The sequence below is a fragment of the Pagrus major genome, chromosome 4, assembly GCF_040436345.1.
Source record: "Pagrus major chromosome 4, Pma_NU_1.0".
Classification (NCBI taxonomy): domain Eukaryota; kingdom Metazoa; phylum Chordata; class Actinopteri; order Spariformes; family Sparidae; genus Pagrus; species Pagrus major.
Window position 1 is genome coordinate 21802257 of NC_133218.1, and position 21558 is coordinate 21823814.

The window sequence follows — 21558 nt, forward strand, 5'->3', positions numbered from 1 at the left end:
TCATTAGACGACAAACGTTTAGATTTGGGTATCACAGCGGCCAATCGGTTTTTGATTAATACATTTCACAGGTACACTGGATTAACACTGGCATTTCCAACATGCACATAATACTTTCTTGTGTCGTAGCGTCACAGTCCCAATCACAGGTAGAACAAAGGTAGGAAGTGCACATAGGTGAGTACTGGTACAGACACTTTCCCAGTGACATCAGCAACAGTCACACCAATAAGACATCTTGTGGTAATACAGAGTACAAGAGTAACAGTAAAACGTTAAGTTCAAGTTCTTCTCCTTTTCAAAAATAAAAAACACACGCTCACAAACATCAATCAACAAACACATTAAGGCAAATAGATAAAATAAATAATATAATAAATATAGATATATTTATGTTATATATAATATTTATATATTGCGATAAATACCTGACCACAAAAGGTTTCACTTTCCCACTGATATTGTTTGGTAACAGTAGATAGACAGAATAACTGTAAAAATAAAAAAGTGCCTTCAATAGCGCCTCCAGAAAACCCTTCTAACGCACACCACGTCCTCCAGACAACAGGGAAGACGTGCAGCTCTCAGAAACGCTACCTGCTGCGGCGCTGGTGCCTTGAATCCAGCCGGGTCGATGCGGTTCAGGGGGTCCGGCTGCACTGTGTGCTGGTAGCCAGCGTAGCCGGGGGGCTCCTGGATGACAGGCGGGTCCTCACGGACAGGCTCAGAAGAGCGGGTGATGGCAAGCTCCGTGGGTGGACCCACATCGTCATTCAGTGTTTCATCCAGCTCCTGGTCGGTGTAGGCTCCACCCTCTGTGTCCGTGTCCTCGTAGTCGGAGGTGTGGCGGCTGTCAGTGCTGTACATGGAATACTCACTGCCTGGAGCCGACAGGTAGGACAGGCGGTCATCATGGATGTCCAAGTCATCCTCAGCTGCCCCATCAGCCTGAGAAACAAAAAGTCAAGTAAGCAAGAGAGTGAGAAAAGATCAATTACAGCCTACATGGTTGGTTGAGCATATGTGTGTGTGTGTGTGTGTGTGTGTGTGTTACCTTGCCCTCTGAAACCCACACCAGCTGGTTCTGCTGCTGCTGGATTGTCTCTTTCAATGCTCCAAACCAACCATCATTCATGTTGTTCAAGTTAATGGTTGCTGAAAACACAAGGGACAGAAGAGAATAAAAAACATCTCTCCAGTTAAATAAGTACTAACAACCATTTAACACTTTTACGTGGAAAAAGGTCTAGTGAGACATTTTAAAGTTGCTCTGGTAATTTTTTCTTCTCTCAAAGTAATTGTTAACTTGGACCAGGAGCATATACTTCAAATGCAAACTTTTGAAACTGCTCTCCCTCAATCTTAGGAGATAACACGGCAGCTTAGGTGCACGTTGCAGAAAACAATCTCTTGTATAGTGCATTGTAGCTTTCTGCAATGCCTCATCCCATGTGCCAGATTCAAAATATGCATATGTTCCAGCTTCATCTCTTTCAACATGATTATCAGACTTGATTTTGAGAACAATTACAAATGAAATCTAGTGGATAAGACACAGAGGTACAGATGCAGCGTGATGTATGACTGATTGGATAGAAGATGCACGTGCTGCAAAGACTGAATGTGAGCCGGGAAGAATGATCCCAAGGAACTTTCTAATATCTTGATGACCAACAGATGCTCCTGAATCACAGTCACCACATCCCTTGACAGGCATGCTGAGAAAGGGGTCTGGGGGTGCTCTTGTGTGACGGTCAGTGCTGAACAAGCTTTTGTAAGAAATGTGACAGAACAGGGCCACTCACAACAAGTGCCGTGTGGCCCCAGCGCCCAACACTGCGGCACTCAACTGTCAACTGCCTTTGAGATGTGTCTTTGCCCTCTGTAAAATCTCTCCCACTTGTTTGGAGCATCCATCTATCCCCTCCCTCCCACACGACTCACTGGTGAAGAGGTGGTGGTTGTTCTTCCTTAATTTTAGGGCTCGTTCATAGAGCTTCCTGGCGCTCTTTCTAGACTCGGGGCAGAGTCTGGTCCTCATGGTCTTGACGCCCTGCTTTGTGTCTGGGTTGAGAAACACCACAATTGGATACCACTGAGCGTAGTTCAGACGGTCCACTGCATTAGGGGTGATGTCCAGCACTGCATGCTTGTCCTTAATACACAGAAAACAAATCAAAACATTAGATGTGTTGTAAATGTGTTAAAGTTAAGGACTATTAAAGATAGAGGACTGTATGGCCAACACCATGATGATTCTTTTCTAAATATTGTGTGCAAATTCACCATTTAGCAGAGATTCAAGCACCGAATAAAATTGGAGTCCAGTACACCAGGGGGCAGCAGTGAGCTGTACATATTATTATGGCTCGCTGCCATTTTCCCATTACCATAACAAATCTGTCAATAGATGCTCATATCTACACCTTTTGCCTGTATATTTGAATGTGTGTGCAGATCAAGCTTCTCTCACCCGGTCAATGATCTGTTTAATGGTGTGCAGGCGAATGATGCCCGAGCTTTTCTGGTCGGTTCCTGCATCCCTGGGTTCGCTCTCTTTGAGAGACAAATAGACAGTGTTACTGCATCACAAACACAACACAAGAGACACACAACAATAAACAGGCTGTGCCCCAATTAGACATCCTTGTAGCGTGCAGTTGTCGACTCCCATAAATAGATCTGTTTAATAAATATAATCTCTGTACAGGAGAGGACAAGTGTACATGTATGAAAACAGCTAGAGAGTAAAAAACGAAATGAGGACAGCAGCCAATTCATGCAATAGTCATAAGGTATTTTGGGTAGGTTTTAGAAAATTAAATTTGCTGTATACGGAATGTGTGCATTCAACTGCACGTAACAGTAGAAATTATGGTGCAGAAAACGTGTTATGTGAAACGTTGACATGAAAAATGCAGATACAAGAGCATGAGGGTCATTTGGGATTAATGTGAAAACAGTGTCATTGTAAGCTTCAGGGATTTAAGCAAGGATGTGTAGAGGAGTTTATGATTCACGTAAAGATAAGCAATGGTTTCCTGCCTAGATGCACAAGGTTCAAAGGAGGGCAGTCAGTCATCTCACCAGGATGTTCAGTGAGGATATGACTTAAAACACATTGATGGCAGAGGCTTCATCTCTAACATTCTAATATGTCAGCATCTATGATCTATAAAAATCTCTGCTCTAAACTACCCAAAAACAATTTCAAAAGAGCAGATAAATATAGCCATGCAACAAGTCAAGATTCAAGCGTGTGCAGCAATGTTCAAAATTAAATCTTGGGGTCCTGTTAAAGTAAAATTTAGGGGCTTGATACTTTGATCAATGCGTTGTGAAAAGTTACAAACACGCACACACACACACACACACACACACACACACAAACACACATACTGCTTTATGCTTTTGTAGAGTTGTGTCACACTAGTGGTTGAACTGTAAGCCATAAATTACCCATTTGGTCCAAATACTGATACACTTTGGGTCTAACTTACATTAATAGTAGTATGGATAATGTATCTGAATGCACACAGTGTAGTAAGATTTATTTTAGGAAACACATCAATAAATGGTTAATCTTTCAGCAGATTGCAGTGACTTTTTACCATTTCATCTCATTTCATAAATACTACATGCTTTCTATCAGCGGGGATGATGTTATAGGCATTTTTTTCATGAAAATCTGTCCATTGCAGAGCATTTTAGTGGACAGTGAATGCCTTGTTGATTTGCTGCCAATTATTTGTAGCATGTGGTATTTAAAGGGCATAAAAATGTATCAAATAAACTAAAGAAACTCAACATTTCCCATCTATTTTGCATTATCTTATAATTTTTCTAATGATTTTGTTGAAAAGCAAGTTCTCAGTTTGCATGGCAAAATAACTGCAGGGCTCCATATTCTGTGTTTCTACATGATGCAACCTGCAATTAAGAGGGGAGTAGCACTAAATTCAACTAGAAAATCATTACTGCACATTAATCAGCATTCTCTCATTATGTCCATATGCAACATGCAATATCACAAAGGCACACAGCTCTTTAGCGACCAAGGAAAATGTTCATCTTTCTGAATAGGTTTTGATGAGCAAAACTTGAGGCATACTAATGCAGCACAGGGTTTTTAAAATCTTACAAAGACATATTTTCATTGATAATGTTAGTTTGTTTGCCTGAATCAAGTGCAATTTCAGTCAGCAGGTCAAGTACAGTAGCAAAGAGTAGATTCATTAATTAATTGTCGATTAATAAAGAAGTTGCGTGTAAGTGTGATAATGCATATTGTTCAGTGTCAAGTCTTCTGTGATTCATTTTACAAGAATTGTCACTTGCTAATATCTACCAAAACACTTGTTATTGCCAATTGGAATGACACACAAATGTACATTTCTAAATCAAGTGCTATTCCCCTGCTAAATCTACTGTTTAAACATCTATAGATCAGCTAGCCAACAAACACCAGCTTACAGATTATCTGCCATTCACTGAACCAAATAAAACAAATAAAAGTTGATGCACTAAATGACATACTTTCCCCTCCTTGTTGTTGCTGTGTTTCTGAAAAGAAAATACAGTTATACAAACATCACTGGAGTTGCGCAAATAAACATCAAGGAATGGAATCACTTCATATTTGGGTGTGTACTGGAAATGTGTGCGGTTGCACTGGCATGTGCGTTTGTGCACTTAAAGTAATTGAATTTCAATACTGAGTGTATAAAAACCAGACGTTAGAGAGCTTGCAATTTGACGAAGTCAGAGGCAGTGGATGAGGAGTGAATGAAAAGGAGTGTACAGCTCTGCTTGGAGTGTAGCGAGTGGAAGATACAAAGAGAGAAGGGAAGAGAGAAGCTATAAACAAACAGAGGAAATGACAGACTAAACTTGACTAAACTTAAACTGACCCACTTAAATATACTTGGAATATCTAGAAGTAGGGAGTTCAGCATAATGTCATGTATTGAAAATGGAAGGAACCCAGCAGATCATGACTACTTGCTGGACTTTAAATCTCAGATTTAAACAGCATAAAGCCATGGTTTGTTTCTTCAGAAAAAAGAAGGAAATCTACAAAAATATAATGTTTCTTAACTTCTGTAGGTTATACTACATGTAAACAGGGGGGGTTGTTGTATTTACACACCTAAAATCTTTTACTCCATAATTAGTTTGTAATTTTCTCATTCTGAGCCGTGATCATAACAGCTAATAATTAAGTAGGTGTTTTAATCAAATACAAAATCAAGTGAAAATGTTTAATCAGGTTTGCAGCCTCAAAACTCTTTGTTTGTTAATGCATTGTTGTGCCAGTTCTTTCAGTAAAGAATTTAAAAGAAGAAACGAGAGTCACAGGCAGTAGTGATGCCTCATGACTCTTCACACAGAGTTACTGTTCAACATCTATTAGATACTGACCCCTAATGTGAACATTTGATGGATGCTGAGAAGTTAAACAGCCCTTAGCTTTAGCAATGTGTGATGCGCAAATTAACAGTCTGGTCTCCATTAGTAAAGACACACAGAGGGACATTACACAAAGAATGGACGTGAGAAAAGAGGGCGATTTTGTGCTTAATTACTTACTTGCTAGTTCAAAAATGTCCGGCTCCTCTCTGGCCAGTTTCTCTCTGGCCACGTCTGCTATTGGCCCAAAGATAACCACAGGCCTCAGGAACCCAGCTGTACAAGAGCAAGACCAGGTCATGGAGATTACCAAAGGTCAGCATTATGTAACACAAACACAATACTAAATCAGATCAGAAAACTGCTCATATTTCTTTTAGCTACAAGGTTGAAATCTGTCCACGACTTTGTAAATTCTTACGTATAAAGATATGTGGGAGTCTCCAGTTGATTACTGTTACTGCTATGGGGTCTGTGCTCTTACCTTCCCTCAGCACCACCCTCTCATAGGCAGGGAACTTGGTCTGAACTGGCTGGGCTGACAGGTCTTCCCTGCTCTTCCGCAAATTTCTCTTGGAGCTTCGCAATCCTCGGAATCTCCAGAAGTCGGCTCTGTCGCCCCCTGGTGTTTTGGGGAGGGTGTACTGAACACTAGATAGCTGCTCAGCTCTGGAAAGAGAGGAGTAGGAGCACAGTCAGCTGTCAGGACTTCAGTCTGAACCACAATCAAGGCCAGTTTTAGATACTTCAGGTACTCAGCATGCAGCTAACGACTGTTTGGAAAGAAAAGCCAGGGTGATAAACTGGTACTGTAACTGTAACAGTATTGTACAGTACTGAGCTGTAAATAGTTGTGAAACTGATTATGGAGTAGTGTGCGTTACTGACTGAAGAAATGCTGATGAACAGTTTTACATGGCTTAACAGTCATTTTCTATTCAGGATAATTGAAATGTTGTCATGAAGGCTAGTACAATATAATATATAGCTTTGTATTCATATTATGAAGAGCTTCTATATCATAATCCTAAATTATTTTTCTGTGAATTAAAGGCTTCACTCCTAAGCAAAATAACATGGACAGCATTTTGATATCTATAAACTCATTTCTTTAAAAAGGTAATGGCACAAGTTACTGTGATATACACATTTTAGTGGGACAGTGTACTATATAACACTAAGGCTGCTTTCACAACAAATCCGGTGGTGCAGCAAAATGCCACAGGCTTGTGTGGTGATGTGGGAGTACCAAAAATGCTACAAAGCTACATGGTACAAGGTTTTATTCTTATGTGGGCGTCTTCTGGTCGATCACTGGAAGACGGCCCTTTTATGTGATTGGCCACTGGATCCTGACGTCGGGCTGCATTTTTCAAAAAGTTGAGTCGGCTTCAACTTTTTCACTGCAGTCGACTGCTTTTTTATGCGGAGCCCCCTGCGGCCAGCACCGCCGCAGCCAAAATGGACTTTCCTCATTAAAATGAATGGGAAAATGTGCGTTTTCGCCACACTGCCTGATCCAATGTGAATGCAGCCCAAGGTTAAAGAATTGGCAGTGAAATCACAAGCCTTATTCATGAAACGCAGACACACTTTCCATCATAACAGATTTCTAAACCATGAAACCATTTTTTGCAGTATCTGTTTCCTCAAGTTAATGTTATTAGATCACTGAAGATAAGATTTTCACAAAGAAAATGACCGGAGAACCAAAGAAACAAGGGTTAGTGGTGAGGTGAATAAGGCAGCAGGCCGGCGGGGGGAAGAACTCATTCCTTGTGGCTTTGAATAATAACAGTCTTCCTTTCAAGTGTGTTTTATTAAAATATTATTGAATCCTTTGTGTGATTTTATGGTTTTATGCTTTGAAAGAATATCCAGGGAGGCAGGTTTAGCTTGGCTGGGAAGCTGACACATATTTCACAATGCTAAATGCATGTGATGAAAATGCATGCGCCATGAGGGAAGCTGTGTCTTCTCCTTCAACAGGACAGTGAGGAATCTCTGTGTAAACACTGCCAGAGGCTGCTGAAGGCTGTAGAGACAGGCCTAGATAAAATTACGCTGTTGGCTAGATCATGATCTATGCTTCATATCCTCAGACACACGGCCTTGTAAGACTCACACTGTACATCCTCATAAATCCATTTTCCTGGATGTGTTAAACATGCCCTACTTTAAAAACACTTCCAGTTTATGACAGACTATATAACACAGACCTAATGTGTTTTTAATGTGTCTGTACGTTCTGTTCTGTACCATAAATTGCCTCTCAGGGGACATCAAAGTTTTTCTAAGTCCAAGTCTAAGTCCAGAAACACAAATAAAAAGCAGTTCAAATCATGATAAATGCGTGAGAACAGTAGATTAATGAAATGAGTAAATGAAACTATCTCCTCTTGCTACTCCCAGATTGACTACAATGCTTCTAATCCTTTGCCTCCGCCCCTGCCCATTCATAAAGTACCAGAACAAGCCATACAGGTATTAAAGGTGTGACCTGAAACTTCTTTTACCTGTTTTTGTTGGGAATGATGCCCCTTTCCACTTCCTGATGGTTCTTGCCAATACGGATAGCGAGCCAGGAGCCTAATTTGCCGTTGTAGAGCGTATCTACTACACGGAACACCTCGCCCTTGTTGAAGCTCAACCCGTACGGCGACTCTTTCTCATATTCAAAATGTGTCCGGATGTAGAAGGAGTCACCCACGTCTGATTCCACTATCCTCCGATACACTAAAGAAAAAGCAGAAATTAACAGAGATGATTAGAGCAAAACTTTAAATATGATGGTTTGATTACTGGTGCTTTTACACAACAAACACAGTACTTAATGCACCCATCACTCACCATCTTTCTTTTTCTGAGCCAGAATTGTAACTTCTTCTCCTCTTGGGAGATCCAGCAGAAACAACACAGCCTCCTCCCGGATGATGTTAGCAAAGTCCACATTATTCACCTAGAGATGCAAGACAGAAGAAGTGGAGGAAATCAATTTACGGTCCGATTGACAGAGTAGTGGGTCATAAAACAGCAAATCATAAACTAATAATCTAATGTTAATACTTTAAAAATAGTTCAGAGCTATAGAATTAAAGCGTACTTTTGCTCTTTGATTAAAAAAAAAAAATCTTGACCAGATATGACTCATTTGGTTTCTCACAGAACAAGAAGAATAAAAGTAAAAATTGTTTCTCAACAGAAGCAGGGCGGTGTATTCCCCCTACAACTCAGCAGCCTCCTCCTCACCCCCTGCTGCTGTCCCAAACACAATAACTGCTGTTTATTGACTCTACTTGAGAGGCAGCAGGGGAACCAGAAACACATGGACTGAATCACTGAACCTCAGAAAGACACCTTTATCCTTCCCAGAAACAGGAGGGCTTGACGTCTTTATCTCCACTAGCACACTGTGACCGAAGGGAAACCATCTAAAGACGGAAAACAATGTCCTGGAAGTCTCTCAGGTCTGTTTGTACAGGGGAGAGAACACACACAAGCACAGAAAAGAGATCTATGCTGTGCAGTGGGAGGAATATAAGACATAGTATATTCATTAAGAGAAGGAGATAAGGTAATGGACAGCTGTGTTTATCAGATAAATGCAGTCCATAAGCGTTCAGGCTCCTCTGCACAGTTGCAGCATTAAACATAGCAGGTGTAATTCTTGGCTGTTGTATAAACATGTCAGAATGGATCCAACACTGACATCAAGAGGGTTTCCATCATCCCATCAACAATGTTAGTCCAGTGTTTGCTGGAACAGACAGTCAACTGTTCCGAGGTCAGAGTGCAATAATCACTTCTATTGTGTCTTCATATTGGAAACAAGGGAGTTTTGACACAAGGCCTGAATGACTCATAGACTAATGGATACATTGTGCTGTATTCCCAAGATCCCTTTACACAGAAATAAAACTATTGTGAGCAAGGGATCACATAGTTTCACCACTGATTATCTAGGTTAGTGTGGGCAGCTCCTGCTCCTCTATTTTGACAATAACACCAGATGTTCTTCCCACTTTCATACATGTGGCATGGAAAAAATGATAAAAGTATCATTTCTAAATACAAGAACCGATACCTCTGAATTATCTTACAAGCTAGAAATAGAAGGACAACACACTGCAATTACAAGGCACTGAAATGATCTACGTTTACATGTTATGTTGTCATTGGGAGAAATCTGTTTAAAGATTCAAATACAGTTGCACACAGCTGTAAAACCTGTGTGTGCATGCAGCAGATTTCTCCCCAACACGCTCCACTTTTCAACCAAGGCTGGCATATTTGATAAATGACAATTCAGCCTTAGCCTTTTTCTTGGAGCGCTTGGACTGATGGTCCAAAGAAAGGACAGTCTCAGTTGTAGGAGAAGACAGTTCTTACAGATTTTTATAAATAGCCCACTTCATCTGTGAAGCTAACCTAGATCTGCTTTTTTTTTTTTTTAATTATTCAGAATCCAACACAAAGCAATGACAATGATCTTTTCTTTTAACACAACGGGCTACCTTTGTGATACTTTTGTGTAAACACGACTAAAAACTGGTGAAACACTGACAGGACATGGCCACTAAATCATGTTTCTCCAGCAAAAATGTAGCTGCGTAAATTCAGCCTCTCTAAATCCCTCACCACATTTCAATAGTTCATTTCACACAGTTGTTTTTAAAAAATAGGTTATTGCAGAGCGCAAACCACGTTGCTTAAGTGATGGAGTGAATCGTACCCTGAGAATCTGGTCTCCCTCCTCCAGCCCCTCCTTGGCCGCAGGACTGTCCTCCAAAACTCCTGCCACAAAAATTCCCACGTCGTTCCCTCCTGCTAACCGCAGACCGACACTCTCTCCCTTCTTGAACTTGACCAGCTTCATACTCGGCCTGCAGGAAAACGCAGGTAGACAGGTGGAATTAAGCAAAAAGGTCACCAAACTGTGACTATAAAAAGAGCCATTCTTAGAGACACAAAACACAGTCAGCTATTGAAAAAAGCAGAATGTGGAGTAACAGCAAAGCCAAAACAAAAGCTGACCAGAATCTTGGCCCTAATCTGAGCTAAATTTTAAGAATTTAGGCAACTTAAATAATATGTTCACTCATATTATCAAAGTGATTATTTAGCATAAGCACTCAATATACTGTGAAGTGCTTTGGATGAGATGCATCTAGGACATTTACCTCAGGATGCTGTCATCATGAGCGGCGCTGGGTACAGGGGCATCAGAAGGGCTGACAGGCAGATCCACGTCAGGCTGACCAGGCTGTGCATAAACTGGCTTTGGTTCTGCCACAAATACAAACACAGTAAGTAGAATAACACACATTCTAGGAAACTCGTACATGAGCTATGTAGAAGCATATTAGTTTCATTATTTTGTAAAGTAAAGATAGTTAGGCAAGTGTCGGGTAACAGTGAAACCAAGAGTAAAAATGAAAGCGTCAACCTGAATCCATGTCCGATTTGGTGATGACTATTTGTTTTGCAATATCTCACTGATTTTTCTCAGATGTTGACATGTATAAAAAAGGATGTGTGAAATTTTCACTTGCAATCATTAACAACTTCTGCAACGATGTGTTGATTAGACATGACACAATGAACAACAGGTTAGTTTGCGTGTTTCCAGGTGCTTTAATCTGGAACAGTGGAGTTTAGTGTAGAGCTGAATCTGAATTTTTGAAACTCGCTGTTTGTCTTTGATGGACAGAGGTTTCTCTACCTGGCAGCGGCGGTAACTGCTTGTCATTACTGGAGCTGGCTTGGTCACTGGCCTGTGACAAGACACCATCATCAGAGCTTTTCACTGGTGTGGACATGGCCCCTGGTTTGGATACGCGTTCTTCATCTCGACTTCGATGGCTGAAATATTAAAAATAACACATGGCCAATCAGTACGAGTGGACAGTTAATGCTATCAACACTGACAGTTACGTTAATGCATTCCTTAAATGACTTAAGTGTTCAGTGGGTGAGTATGATCTCATGTCCTGTAAGTGTTTATATAGATTTGTGCTGACATCACCAGGAAGATACAGTCACTGAAGTCAGCCCAAAAGGAAATAACACAGACCATGAATTACGTGATGAGGATACATGAAAAGAAAAATGGATGAGAAGACAATAAGCAGTTAAAAGAAGGATGTTCAGCTCTGTTAAAAGCCGCAAATTTGCTATCAGTTTGACGGTGTTTCGTCTGTATTTCAGTGGAGTTTTTTCTTCCATCTTTTAATAATTACTGTGTGGGCTATGCAGTATGCCAATGGCTAGAAACTATTAAAATGGAGTAGACAGGGATCATTTCCTCATCACATTTCTTTTGAAGATTGATCTAAACTCCTCCCTTTTATTGACCAGCCAGTAACCTTTCCAATGAAAGCACACAGGCAGAGAAAGAAATCTACACCAAGTCTCCCAACATAAGACCCTGAGTTAGGATACTTTTCAGTCCAAGTTCCTGTTTAACCTGGATAAAATAAACAAGGGAAAACTGAATGTGTATGTGCGAGTCTGGTAGGCTAAGGCTAACAGAGTAGAAAAGGCTCTGTTCCTTAAAACAATGGTTGAATTCCAATCTGGTCACATGACTGCCGGCTGGCACAGCACTTGAGCTGTATTCAGAAGCTTTTGTAGAAGAATGTGAATGTGCAGGCTGTGCCACAAGCTCACACTAGGAAACTTCTCCCATGAGCAAATATACATTACAGTGCAGTCACCCATATTCACGCAATAAAACAAGGAAACAAAGGCGGAAAAACTGTGTAGAGACTGAGATTTTTCACCGCTGAATGACCTTTTTCGAGGTCCCTCAATTTCTCCAGCAGTTCTCACTACAATTCAGCTTAACACACAAATCAGATCTGTGCAAATGTACATGTCAGCAGAATCAAAATCAGAGACCTGTATGTGAGCTTGTTGTTGAGCAAGAAGGATAAATGAGAGCTGCAGCTCGAGGATAAATAACAGAATTGTAATGAAAGAGAGAGAGAGAGAGACAGTGTGTGTGTGTAATGGATGAATGAGAAAGAGGGTGTGAGAAACCGGGGGGGAAAAAAAGAGTGAGAGAGAGACAAACGCAGCAAGAGACAGAAGGAGAGAGCGGAGCGAGGGAGAGTGTTGTGGCCTAAATCTGCTGTTCCTTGCTGCAGAATGGTGCTAAAAAAAGGTCTCACACTGACAAACACCATTTGACAGAAGCCTTTGTTCAATCCCTTTGCTTACACACATTCTTACAGTATGGGCAGAGGCGAGAGAGAGCAAGTGAGTGAGAGGCAGAAAAAGTGAAGGAGCGGGAGAGATGTGGCTACACAGAAACCAACAAACAATGCAAAATATAGTACTGAATCTCTACAGTCTGAGCCACAATAATTTCATATCCATCCACAAGCCTCAAAATATTTACAGAATAAAATTGACATGACAAAACTCCCCAGATACATCATCTCTTCTCTCAAAATTTCAGTCTAAAAATTAAACATATCACCAACAAAAACTAAATTACTTAAAAACAAAAACTAATTACTCACACAAATTTATCTCCAAGTTGAACCATGATGCTTTAAAGAGAGTTCAATTCCTTGAAACACAACACGAGCCTTTTGAACAAAGTATACTCATGCTCACTGAGATGATTACATGTATTCAAAATCAAGAAACTGTGTTTTGCCCTAGGCAAAAGAATGCCTCTAAGCCCTGCAGCCAATCAGGTTATGCGAACCATCTGGTTTGGGGCAAAGCACTGTGGGAAGTATGTCAAATTCCTTTTACCCCTCCTAAACTGGGAGATAGTAAAAACATTCACTGATATCACAGCGCAGTGACAGTCCGACTGTTATTTCCTCAGTTACTTCTTCAACTACAACACCATGAAAAGCAGGTGTAACTCCTAATATGACATTTCATCTGCTTACCAGATTAACCAGTCATACAAAATGTGCACTGGTATCGAAAAATATCTCACTTCACATTTGTTTTTCTTACTTCTGTGCAGACATATATTTGGTACACAAAGATTGCTTGGGAAAAGAGCAATAAAAATATTACAATGATAAATACTTAAAACAAACACACTGGCCTGTTATAGAGGAATGAATTCACTTACATCGGTAGAAATCTGTGAAACAGTGACCCTGCTCTCATCCTGCATTGAAACAAGTATGGTTACTCCACAGTCTCACCCAATGCATCATCTTGAAATGACAGCACTGGAGGTTAATTTAGTTAAATGTAATGACTGTCAAGCAACTACTGTAGTAAGCCAGAAAGTGAAACTAGCAGCAGCACACTGAGCTAGCATCTTACAGCTACAACAGATTGTTTTAAGCAAGCAATGTAAGTAATACCTCACCTACTGGCGTTTTAGCTTAAGTTTAGTTTTGTCCTTTAGGAGGAGACTTTATTATAAACAGCAGGTTTGACACCGATACTGCATCTGTCATAGTCAGACCCTCATTTCATCAAGACCACAGACATCTGGAGAAAATTGCCTGTTTGATGGCAATGAGTTTGAAAATGACTGCTTCCTGAAATAGCACCTCTGGTTAATTGTCTATTTTCTCTATTTTTTGGTGCATCCTTTTTGTTTGGAGTTCGACAGCACACTGTGTCTGCACCCCGAGGCCCATACAAACATGATGAAATAGAGGTCTTGTTACAGAAGACTCTGACAGCTCAATCAAGAGCAAGTGCTTGAAGGTAGCACAGATTCAGGGCCCTTGATTCAGTATCCACTTCTACTTCACAATATCAAACAGAACCAACAACATACCCTGTCTTTTATCGCTGTAGCCATTGACAGATTGACATGGTTCTGCTCCCAAAGTGGCAAGCCTGTTTCACTCCCCAGTCCTGTTTTATCAGCTGGATTCACATCAGAGAGAGCTCATCATCTTGACCCATTCAACCAAGCTCAATATCTTGCTGTAAGGGTACACTGCTCAAGCTTCACGCTAATTAAGAGACACTGTAGTTTCACTTGCATCGCTTTTCATCTAGCTCTTCTTTGCCATCTATGTTGTTTGTCAGCTACAAGAAGCTACAGACTCTAAACTACAAGAAAGACAACTTACTGGAAACGCCAACTGGTAGTAAGAAAAGAGGAGGAAACACAGACAGTACGGACATTAGAATAAATCATAAGAACAGTACATAATCAGTACACATGATAAAATACAGATCTTATTTCGAGCACTGATGTTTAAGCAATCTAAACATGTAATGGCAACGTGCAAAAAAATGTGTTAAGTAGTAAAAAAAAACGAGTTTTGCAAGATTTAAATGAGTAATTCTCTAAAGCTGAGATGACCTTGTGCTGTTTGAAGGTGACTTTCTGTACAGAAAATGGTTTAAAGATCTAGTGCATTTCAAAACAAGACCTTGGTCCACCAGGAGGAGATGAATCAATCCCTCCTCTTCACCAGTCCTCTCCCCGAGCGAGGCATTATTGGAACTCAGTGATGGCTCCAGAGGGAGTGTGATGGTTTATGCATGCAATGTCTTTATCTATTGATTTATTCATCGGTGGTGCAAGGTACTTACTCAGCACCCACTAACCTGGGGGTGTGAAAATGATGTATGAAGTTGGAGCTGTGGGAGTATGGATGTATGACTGTGGCATGTGTGACAGCTGTGTCCCATCACCTGATTTGCAGTCAGATGTATGTGAGTGTATGTGTGTGCTTCGCTTACCTGCCATTACTGATCTGCCGAGGTGAGTGACGGAGGTGGTCCGATGTTTCAGGCCTGTCAGGCGAACGTGATCGACCCCGCCCATGGGATCGATTGGAATGATCTGATGTCAGTGAATGTATTTCTGAAATGTCTGTGAAATTTAAATCAAATGCGCATTAACATTTAATCAATGGCATAAATCAAGACAGAGTTAAAACAAGAAATATTTTATGATTGAAGTTATTCCTTGCTGATGTTTAAAAACACTACAGATTTGTTTTTTGTCAGTCACAGCTACATCCAACAAGGCAACATGAATGTTTGTCTCACCATCTCTGTCGGAGTTATTGGCTGATGGGATGCTGTCATCAAGGTCAGGAATGTTGAGCAGTGTGGCTCGCTCATCTCTCTGCACCACCATCTTCAACTTGCCCTTTGACCTCTCAATCAGCTTCTTGGCATCTATCAGTGATAAGTTCTCTGTAACTGTGCCATTGATCTGCAGGAGGAAGAGGAGCGGGTCAGGACAAGAAATGCGAGAACAAGTCATCTTCACTGCAGTTTTTCTTGTAAAGCCCACAAAACTATGGAAACTATGTGATCATCACCAGCCAATTAGTCATTGTGAACAGTCCAGTTCAATCTTACTATAACAATAATGATGTCTTAAATAAACAATGTCATAAACAAGTTTATAAATGTATAATAAAAAAAGGATTACAATGTTTTAAGTGCTGCCAGAGAAACTGAGTCCAAAGAAGATGAATTGTATTATATATATTGTATAAAGAAAAACTTCATTATCTTTATTCAAGTATCTATTTCTGTTGGTCTTTGTCATGCAATCACATTTCAACTACAAAATGCCTCCGCCTCTCTTCAGAACAACTGATACACTAAATTGGATTTTGAATGCATCTCTTCACTGTGAAGGAGGATATTTTCCTCCTTAGAGATTGAGTGGATAAAAATTCAAAGGAATAATGGAATGTGTGGTATTCCTGCTGGTGAGCCTGCATACTAATGAACTGTGACCTCACTCTGAGATCCACTTTCAGCAGCTCAATTACCACAGCAGACAAGAGAAAGTTTTCAGTAAAAAGAATACCGGATACTTGTTTCTCACTACTGTTACTGACATTATTTCAAGCTTTTTCTTTACACATCCATCTTTTAAGTTTATTTTAATAATCTTTTTATCAGTTCATTCCTCCACTACAGTGTTTAATCCACTTCTAAAACCTGTCTTACTCATAGGCTCATTCATGCAAAGACTTCTTCTCTTACCTTAAGTACAACATCTCCCTCCTGGATGTTCCCATCTCTGGCAGCAAGGCTTTCCGGGGAGATGTCCTTGACAAATATGTGGCTGGCCAACCGAAGTCCATACTCTGCTTATAGAGTATAACAAAGTAATATTAACAGAGCACATCAAGTGAACCATCGCTGTGAGCGCCAGTAAAGTTGAGAAACTCCAGAATCTTTAGTTTGATATGTACAAACATTATCAAAAATGTTATGTAAATTGGATTCTTGGACATTGTGCTGCCCACCTTCATTCTTGCGGGACTTGACAAGAGTGACCTTGGCAGGCCTGGGTGGAGCAGAGGAGGCTTGTGATCGACGATCAGAGCGCGGAGAGATGCTGCGCTCCCGCGAGGCACTGTTATCCCGTCTGCTGCTGCTGCTCCGCTCACGATCGTGACGCCTGCCAGTGCCCGTGCCTCCGCTCGCTCCTTCATAGGCACTTCTGCCACCACCAGTGTGGTGCTCATAGCCATCATCCTCATCACTGTCTTCTTCCTCGTGCTCTGACATTGTCTCCCTGTCCCCTGGCCGAGAAACAGGGATCTGCACTTTCCTTTTCCGACGAATAGTCTGAGAATAGATAGAAAGTTTTGAGTTTTAAAGAGGAAGTTATTTTTTAGGTAAACATGGCAGTATTAGTTATGTTCAGGGCTGACTGTGAGTCACAAAATTTCATGCCATCTAAAAACTCATATTTTGCTAAATGTCTTCAGTGTCAAACTTACTATCTTTGCATTTTTGCCACTCTTTCGGAGTTGCTGCACAGCATAGGCATGTTCTACGTTGTCCATAGAAACTGCATTGACCATCACCACTCGATCATTTTCTCTGCAAGAATCATTTAACAATGTCTAAATACTTGAAGAGATCTATGTCAATCTATACAATTCATACCAACATGGTCGATATTTATGTAGAATAAAATGGAAGAAGGGAAATATTTAACAGGAGCTTACTTTAATTAATCTGACACAACCCTATAGAGTGCTGCAAGGATGATACTTGTAGGCTAACCCGGAAGTTAGCATCACCCTGGTTCCCTCGAGAAACAAGCCTATGGGATACTTCAATCGGAATTTGGATTGTTACAAAATAAGCTCTGCGACAAACACAAGTTTGTTTTAATTTTTGAAGTGTAAATGTGAAATGCTAAAAAAAAAAAAAAAAGCTAACAAACTACATTGCGGCTGCATGACTTCAATGTCACCACCACTAAGTGTCTCATTACACTATACTATAAATTGGTCAATCTACAAGTTGTAAAGTTAGAGTTAGAAGAGTTTGCATTGTCTTCAGGTTATGGCAGCCATCTAGATAGATGCGTTTAACACTGTTCTGCTAGAACCTCTTACTGTTTCTGACAAAACTTCATTGTGTAGTTCCAGTGTGGATATTGTAATGCCAAATGGTGGCAAAGTAAGTACAGAGTAAAGCGTCAAATCAGCCAAAGTTAACTAATTATCATGTTCAAGGTGAAACATAGGAGGCTAACAAGGATAAGGCGGATGAGGTGGCCAGTGGTGAACAGGAGCTTGTTTTAAGGACTCATTCCTGCAGCACTCTATCGTGTGTACATATTAATATCCGTAAAAAATCCAGCATTATCATAACACAAAATATTGATGGTAACAGTCAGAGACTTACTGAAGCAGTCCCTCTGCAGGACCTCCTTTCAGCACATCAGATATCACAATGGACGTCTCCCCACTCTGAAAATGAGGGTTGTCTCGCCCGCCAGAGATTGCAATACCAAACCCAAAACCTGGGGCCTACACACACAGAAATACACACAATATTGGATGATTACTGACTAGCACATACACTTGACTTGTCTCAGGCTTTGCTGTAAACAAAAACAGGCTAATAGGCTGTCTGCAGGCTAATTATCAACAAGAGTGTTATTTAGGTAAAATAATGTAGTGTGTTCTGTACAGTGAGGAATGGTTTAAAACTTTGCACAAGAACAAAACTATGCATTTACAGTGCATGGATATTTTAAGGAGTGTTGTGTTTTATGCAGCCAGCTCCAAAGGAGCAAGCCATGTGATGTAAATTGCTAATCATACAACCACAACAACACAGGAGAGCTGTGAGGCTAAGAACCGCAGGCCACTCTGGGCTGCTCCTTCAGCTTCAAAGCCGCTGCTAATTAGATTACAGCAAGCAGGCCAGTCTAGACAGGTGCTCTACACAATCCTGCGGCACAATAGCATCAACTGAGAGTTTACTGTCTCATTACAAGTACATTCAGAAATTTAGCATGCAAGACAATGACTAAATTAATTTATTAGCTCTCTCTGGGGGAATATGGCTTTCAATAGTTTGATAGTTAGCATGATGCTGATCGTGCCAGAGGAGGTAATCAGTCATATGTACTGATCTTAGCTACTGAGGTTAGTACAATCTATCATAATTACATGTGACACAGGACGAAAAAGCACACAAAGTAAAACTATCATCCCGCTCTTTCCCTGGAGCTGTGTTAAGGAGCCATACAGGAAGGAAGTGAAATGAAGTAGTAAGGAAGTGGATGCTGATTCTGTCTTCCTTAGCCTTGTTTCCTGCCATCTGGGTTTCCTTGACTATTGTTTCAGTACCACACATCCTGCTGCTACAGCTGGCCTTCTCAGTAGAGAGAGAGAAGATGTGTATGGGCAGAGGACAGGGAGGAAAAAGTGAAGAACACACAAGACATAGTTTAGGATGCCAGAGACAGGCAAAGAGGGAAAAAAGACAAAAGAGAAGAAAGGGGAGAGTGGATTAAAGAGTGGTAAACACTTACCCTGTGAAGGGTCACTGTGTGCTGTTCCCATATGACTGTTTCCTCCATCGCTGCACTCTGCAACAAAAAAAGGAAAGGATCAGTATCTTGATGCCAATATATCAGGCACACATGTTTAACCAAATGCTGTCTCATACAGGAATTAGCCTGAAAAATACATGGTCTTTGTGAAGCTTATAATATTCCTTTCTTGCAGACTATGGTTCTTTTAGGTGTTTTATTGGACTGCAGCCTCAAAACTCAATATCTCTCTTGAGATAAAGAGTTAAGAAAAAGTGGCTTTCCAAGTAACTGCAAGACAATATTTACAGTATAGCATTTTTTTCTTCTGTGTATTTCTTGTATTTTATTTACTCTGTAAACAAGACATAACACACATGCACAATATGTCATTACATGACTGGTAAAATTCTGCAAACAAAACATAATTTATATGTAGATCTAGATAAGAGTGACAGTTTTAAAACTAGATGTGCTTTCATATCCTGTTAAGTGTCATCAGACAGAGTTTTTGTTTTGCAAGGTCGACTCTATTGCTTATTTGCACAACTAAGTCCTGGACTCCCAAAAGTCTACATGTGAAAAGATTATGAATGACAGCAACATGAGTAAACGGCTGGCAGAGACAGACTGAGGTTCAGAAGACTAAGCAGATGTCGCTATATTACTCCTGGCTGGGTCATCTGAGCAAAGAAGGTATTTAGATGCTCCTCTGACCTGCCACACTGGATTAAACCAACGCTAGGCAGGCATCTTTTGCTTTCACTCATACTCTTAAGTCAGTTACATCACACACACTCTCTTAATGCATGATTCATCTTTCAGCAAAGGCTTTCTTTTTTGTTTAATTTGTGTGTCTGCCATTCCGATACTCCACAAGAAGCACAGAAAATGTGATAATGTCACTACTATAAAGGTCAAACAGACACTCCTCAATTTGTGTCTCAGGAGACTGTTTTATTTTAAATCGCAGAGTGCTATGTCCCCAGTTTTAAATTACAGCTTTACTCCAGTTCCCTCCAGCTGATGAAGCAACACTGCTGTCCTGTCTGTCGGTCTGCCTGCAGGGAGTGATGGTACAGCTGTCTGTGGCAGAGTGCTGAGCACAGTCCAGTGTGGCAGGGGAAGGAAAACATAAACACCACCACACGTGGCAGGGTGCTCATTTACTACAACTTCTAGGTATAATCAGCTTTTTAAAATAACACACCATGTCATCTGTCCACCCTATCATTGTGATAATCTCACTCCCTCACCCCTTAATCAGCACCTAATCCCCAAACCATCTCACCCATCATCTTTGACATCATCCTGATCATTACTGTCATCACCTTCCCTTAGCCTAACTGCACAGTTCGCAGGAGGTTCACCCTGCAATGCTGCCGACTGTATCGGATGAGAACACAGTGTCTGATGTTTTACATGCCCAGACATATAATACTGTGCCTTTATTTGGGAAAAAGACTCAACTGAACTCAAAGACAAGAAGACAGATTTCTTAGATGCTTAAATGTGTCTAAACATGAAAAATCACCTGCATAATTAACTTTCAAACAAAAAACTTGACAAATAAAACTATTAAGTCAATTAGGCGCAATTTTCAATTTTTTTTTTGTATTTTCTGACAATTTATAGATAAAGAACGCTTTATTGATTCATCAGCAAGATTAATCGATAATAAAATAATCTTTAGTTGCAGCCCAAAACTTGATTATTGTGAATATCCACATTAAAGTTAAGAATTTAACATGATTACCCAAAAACATTTGTTTACACGAGTTATGGTATTTAACTGTTGAGGTCAAGTCCAGAGGATGTGTGGTGAGTTAAAGGTATAGTTCATATCAATGCACTGAATGAGGGAGATGGAGTTCATACTCAGACAATCTGAAGAGTTCCTCTGAGTATAAAATAGATTCCACCACCTCTTTCCAGAGCTTTAAAAACCTGTCAGAGAGTATTAAATATTGTGCTGTGTTTTGGCATCAGATAAACCTGGACTTCCTGGATTGTCTTCCATTGCTTCGCTAGTACCCTACCAACACACCCCCACTAATTCAGCCCCCTGCACTGTTTTAACACAGGTCACTTCGGTCTAAATGCCTTACTAAAGTGTAGGCCTCTGGTTCAGTAGGGACTAATCCATGCAACATTTACTGTAGGTCTAATGTGGGTTTGTGCTTCAATCACTCCACTCAGTTCAGTTGGCCTGAACCTTTAGAATACACAGTTAACCCTTTGACCCTCATTCCAATGGCAGCTCTGTGTGGATGTTATTTATGTCCATAATTGGCGCAGGGGGCTTGGGTGTTCCCCCTCTCTATCTCTTCTTCCCCTCCACCCCCTCCCCCGTCTGCCCCTACGACTCCCACAGTAATGCCACTATTGTG

At 40.6% G+C, this 21558-nt stretch overlaps 1 protein-coding gene across 9 annotated transcripts in view; it reads right to left on the minus strand.

Annotated features, from left to right (window-relative positions):
• tjp1a (tight junction protein 1a) overlaps positions 1-21558 on the minus strand; it is a 67614-nt gene that overhangs the window by 12666 nt on the left and 33390 nt on the right. For 4 of the 9 annotated variants that reach the window (XM_073464972.1, XM_073464974.1, XM_073464973.1 and 1 more), the window contains exons 2-20: positions 19169-19225; positions 18031-18155; positions 17112-17214; positions 16632-16956; positions 16366-16472; positions 15409-15577; positions 15097-15229; positions 11132-11271; positions 10590-10695; positions 10142-10292; positions 8260-8368; positions 7926-8145; positions 5894-6078; positions 5590-5685; positions 4537-4563; positions 2474-2556; positions 1945-2155; positions 1055-1155; positions 598-948 (exon numbers count right to left, since the gene is read on the minus strand). In XM_073464972.1, the coding sequence (XP_073321073.1) occupies positions 598-948; positions 1055-1155; positions 1945-2155; positions 2474-2556; positions 4537-4563; positions 5590-5685; positions 5894-6078; positions 7926-8145; positions 8260-8368; positions 10142-10292; positions 10590-10695; positions 11132-11271; positions 15097-15229; positions 15409-15577; positions 16366-16472; positions 16632-16956; positions 17112-17214; positions 18031-18155; positions 19169-19216 (2790 nt within the window). In that variant the 5' untranslated portion in view covers positions 19217-19225. The remainder of the gene's footprint in view (positions 1-597; positions 949-1054; positions 1156-1944; positions 2156-2473; positions 2557-4536; positions 4564-5589; positions 5686-5893; positions 6079-7925; positions 8146-8259; positions 8369-10141; positions 10293-10589; positions 10696-11131; positions 11272-15096; positions 15230-15408; positions 15578-16365; positions 16473-16631; positions 16957-17111; positions 17215-18030; positions 18156-19168; positions 19226-21558) is intronic. The other 5 variants (XM_073464976.1, XM_073464975.1, XM_073464971.1 and 2 more) reach the window with 3 other exon arrangements.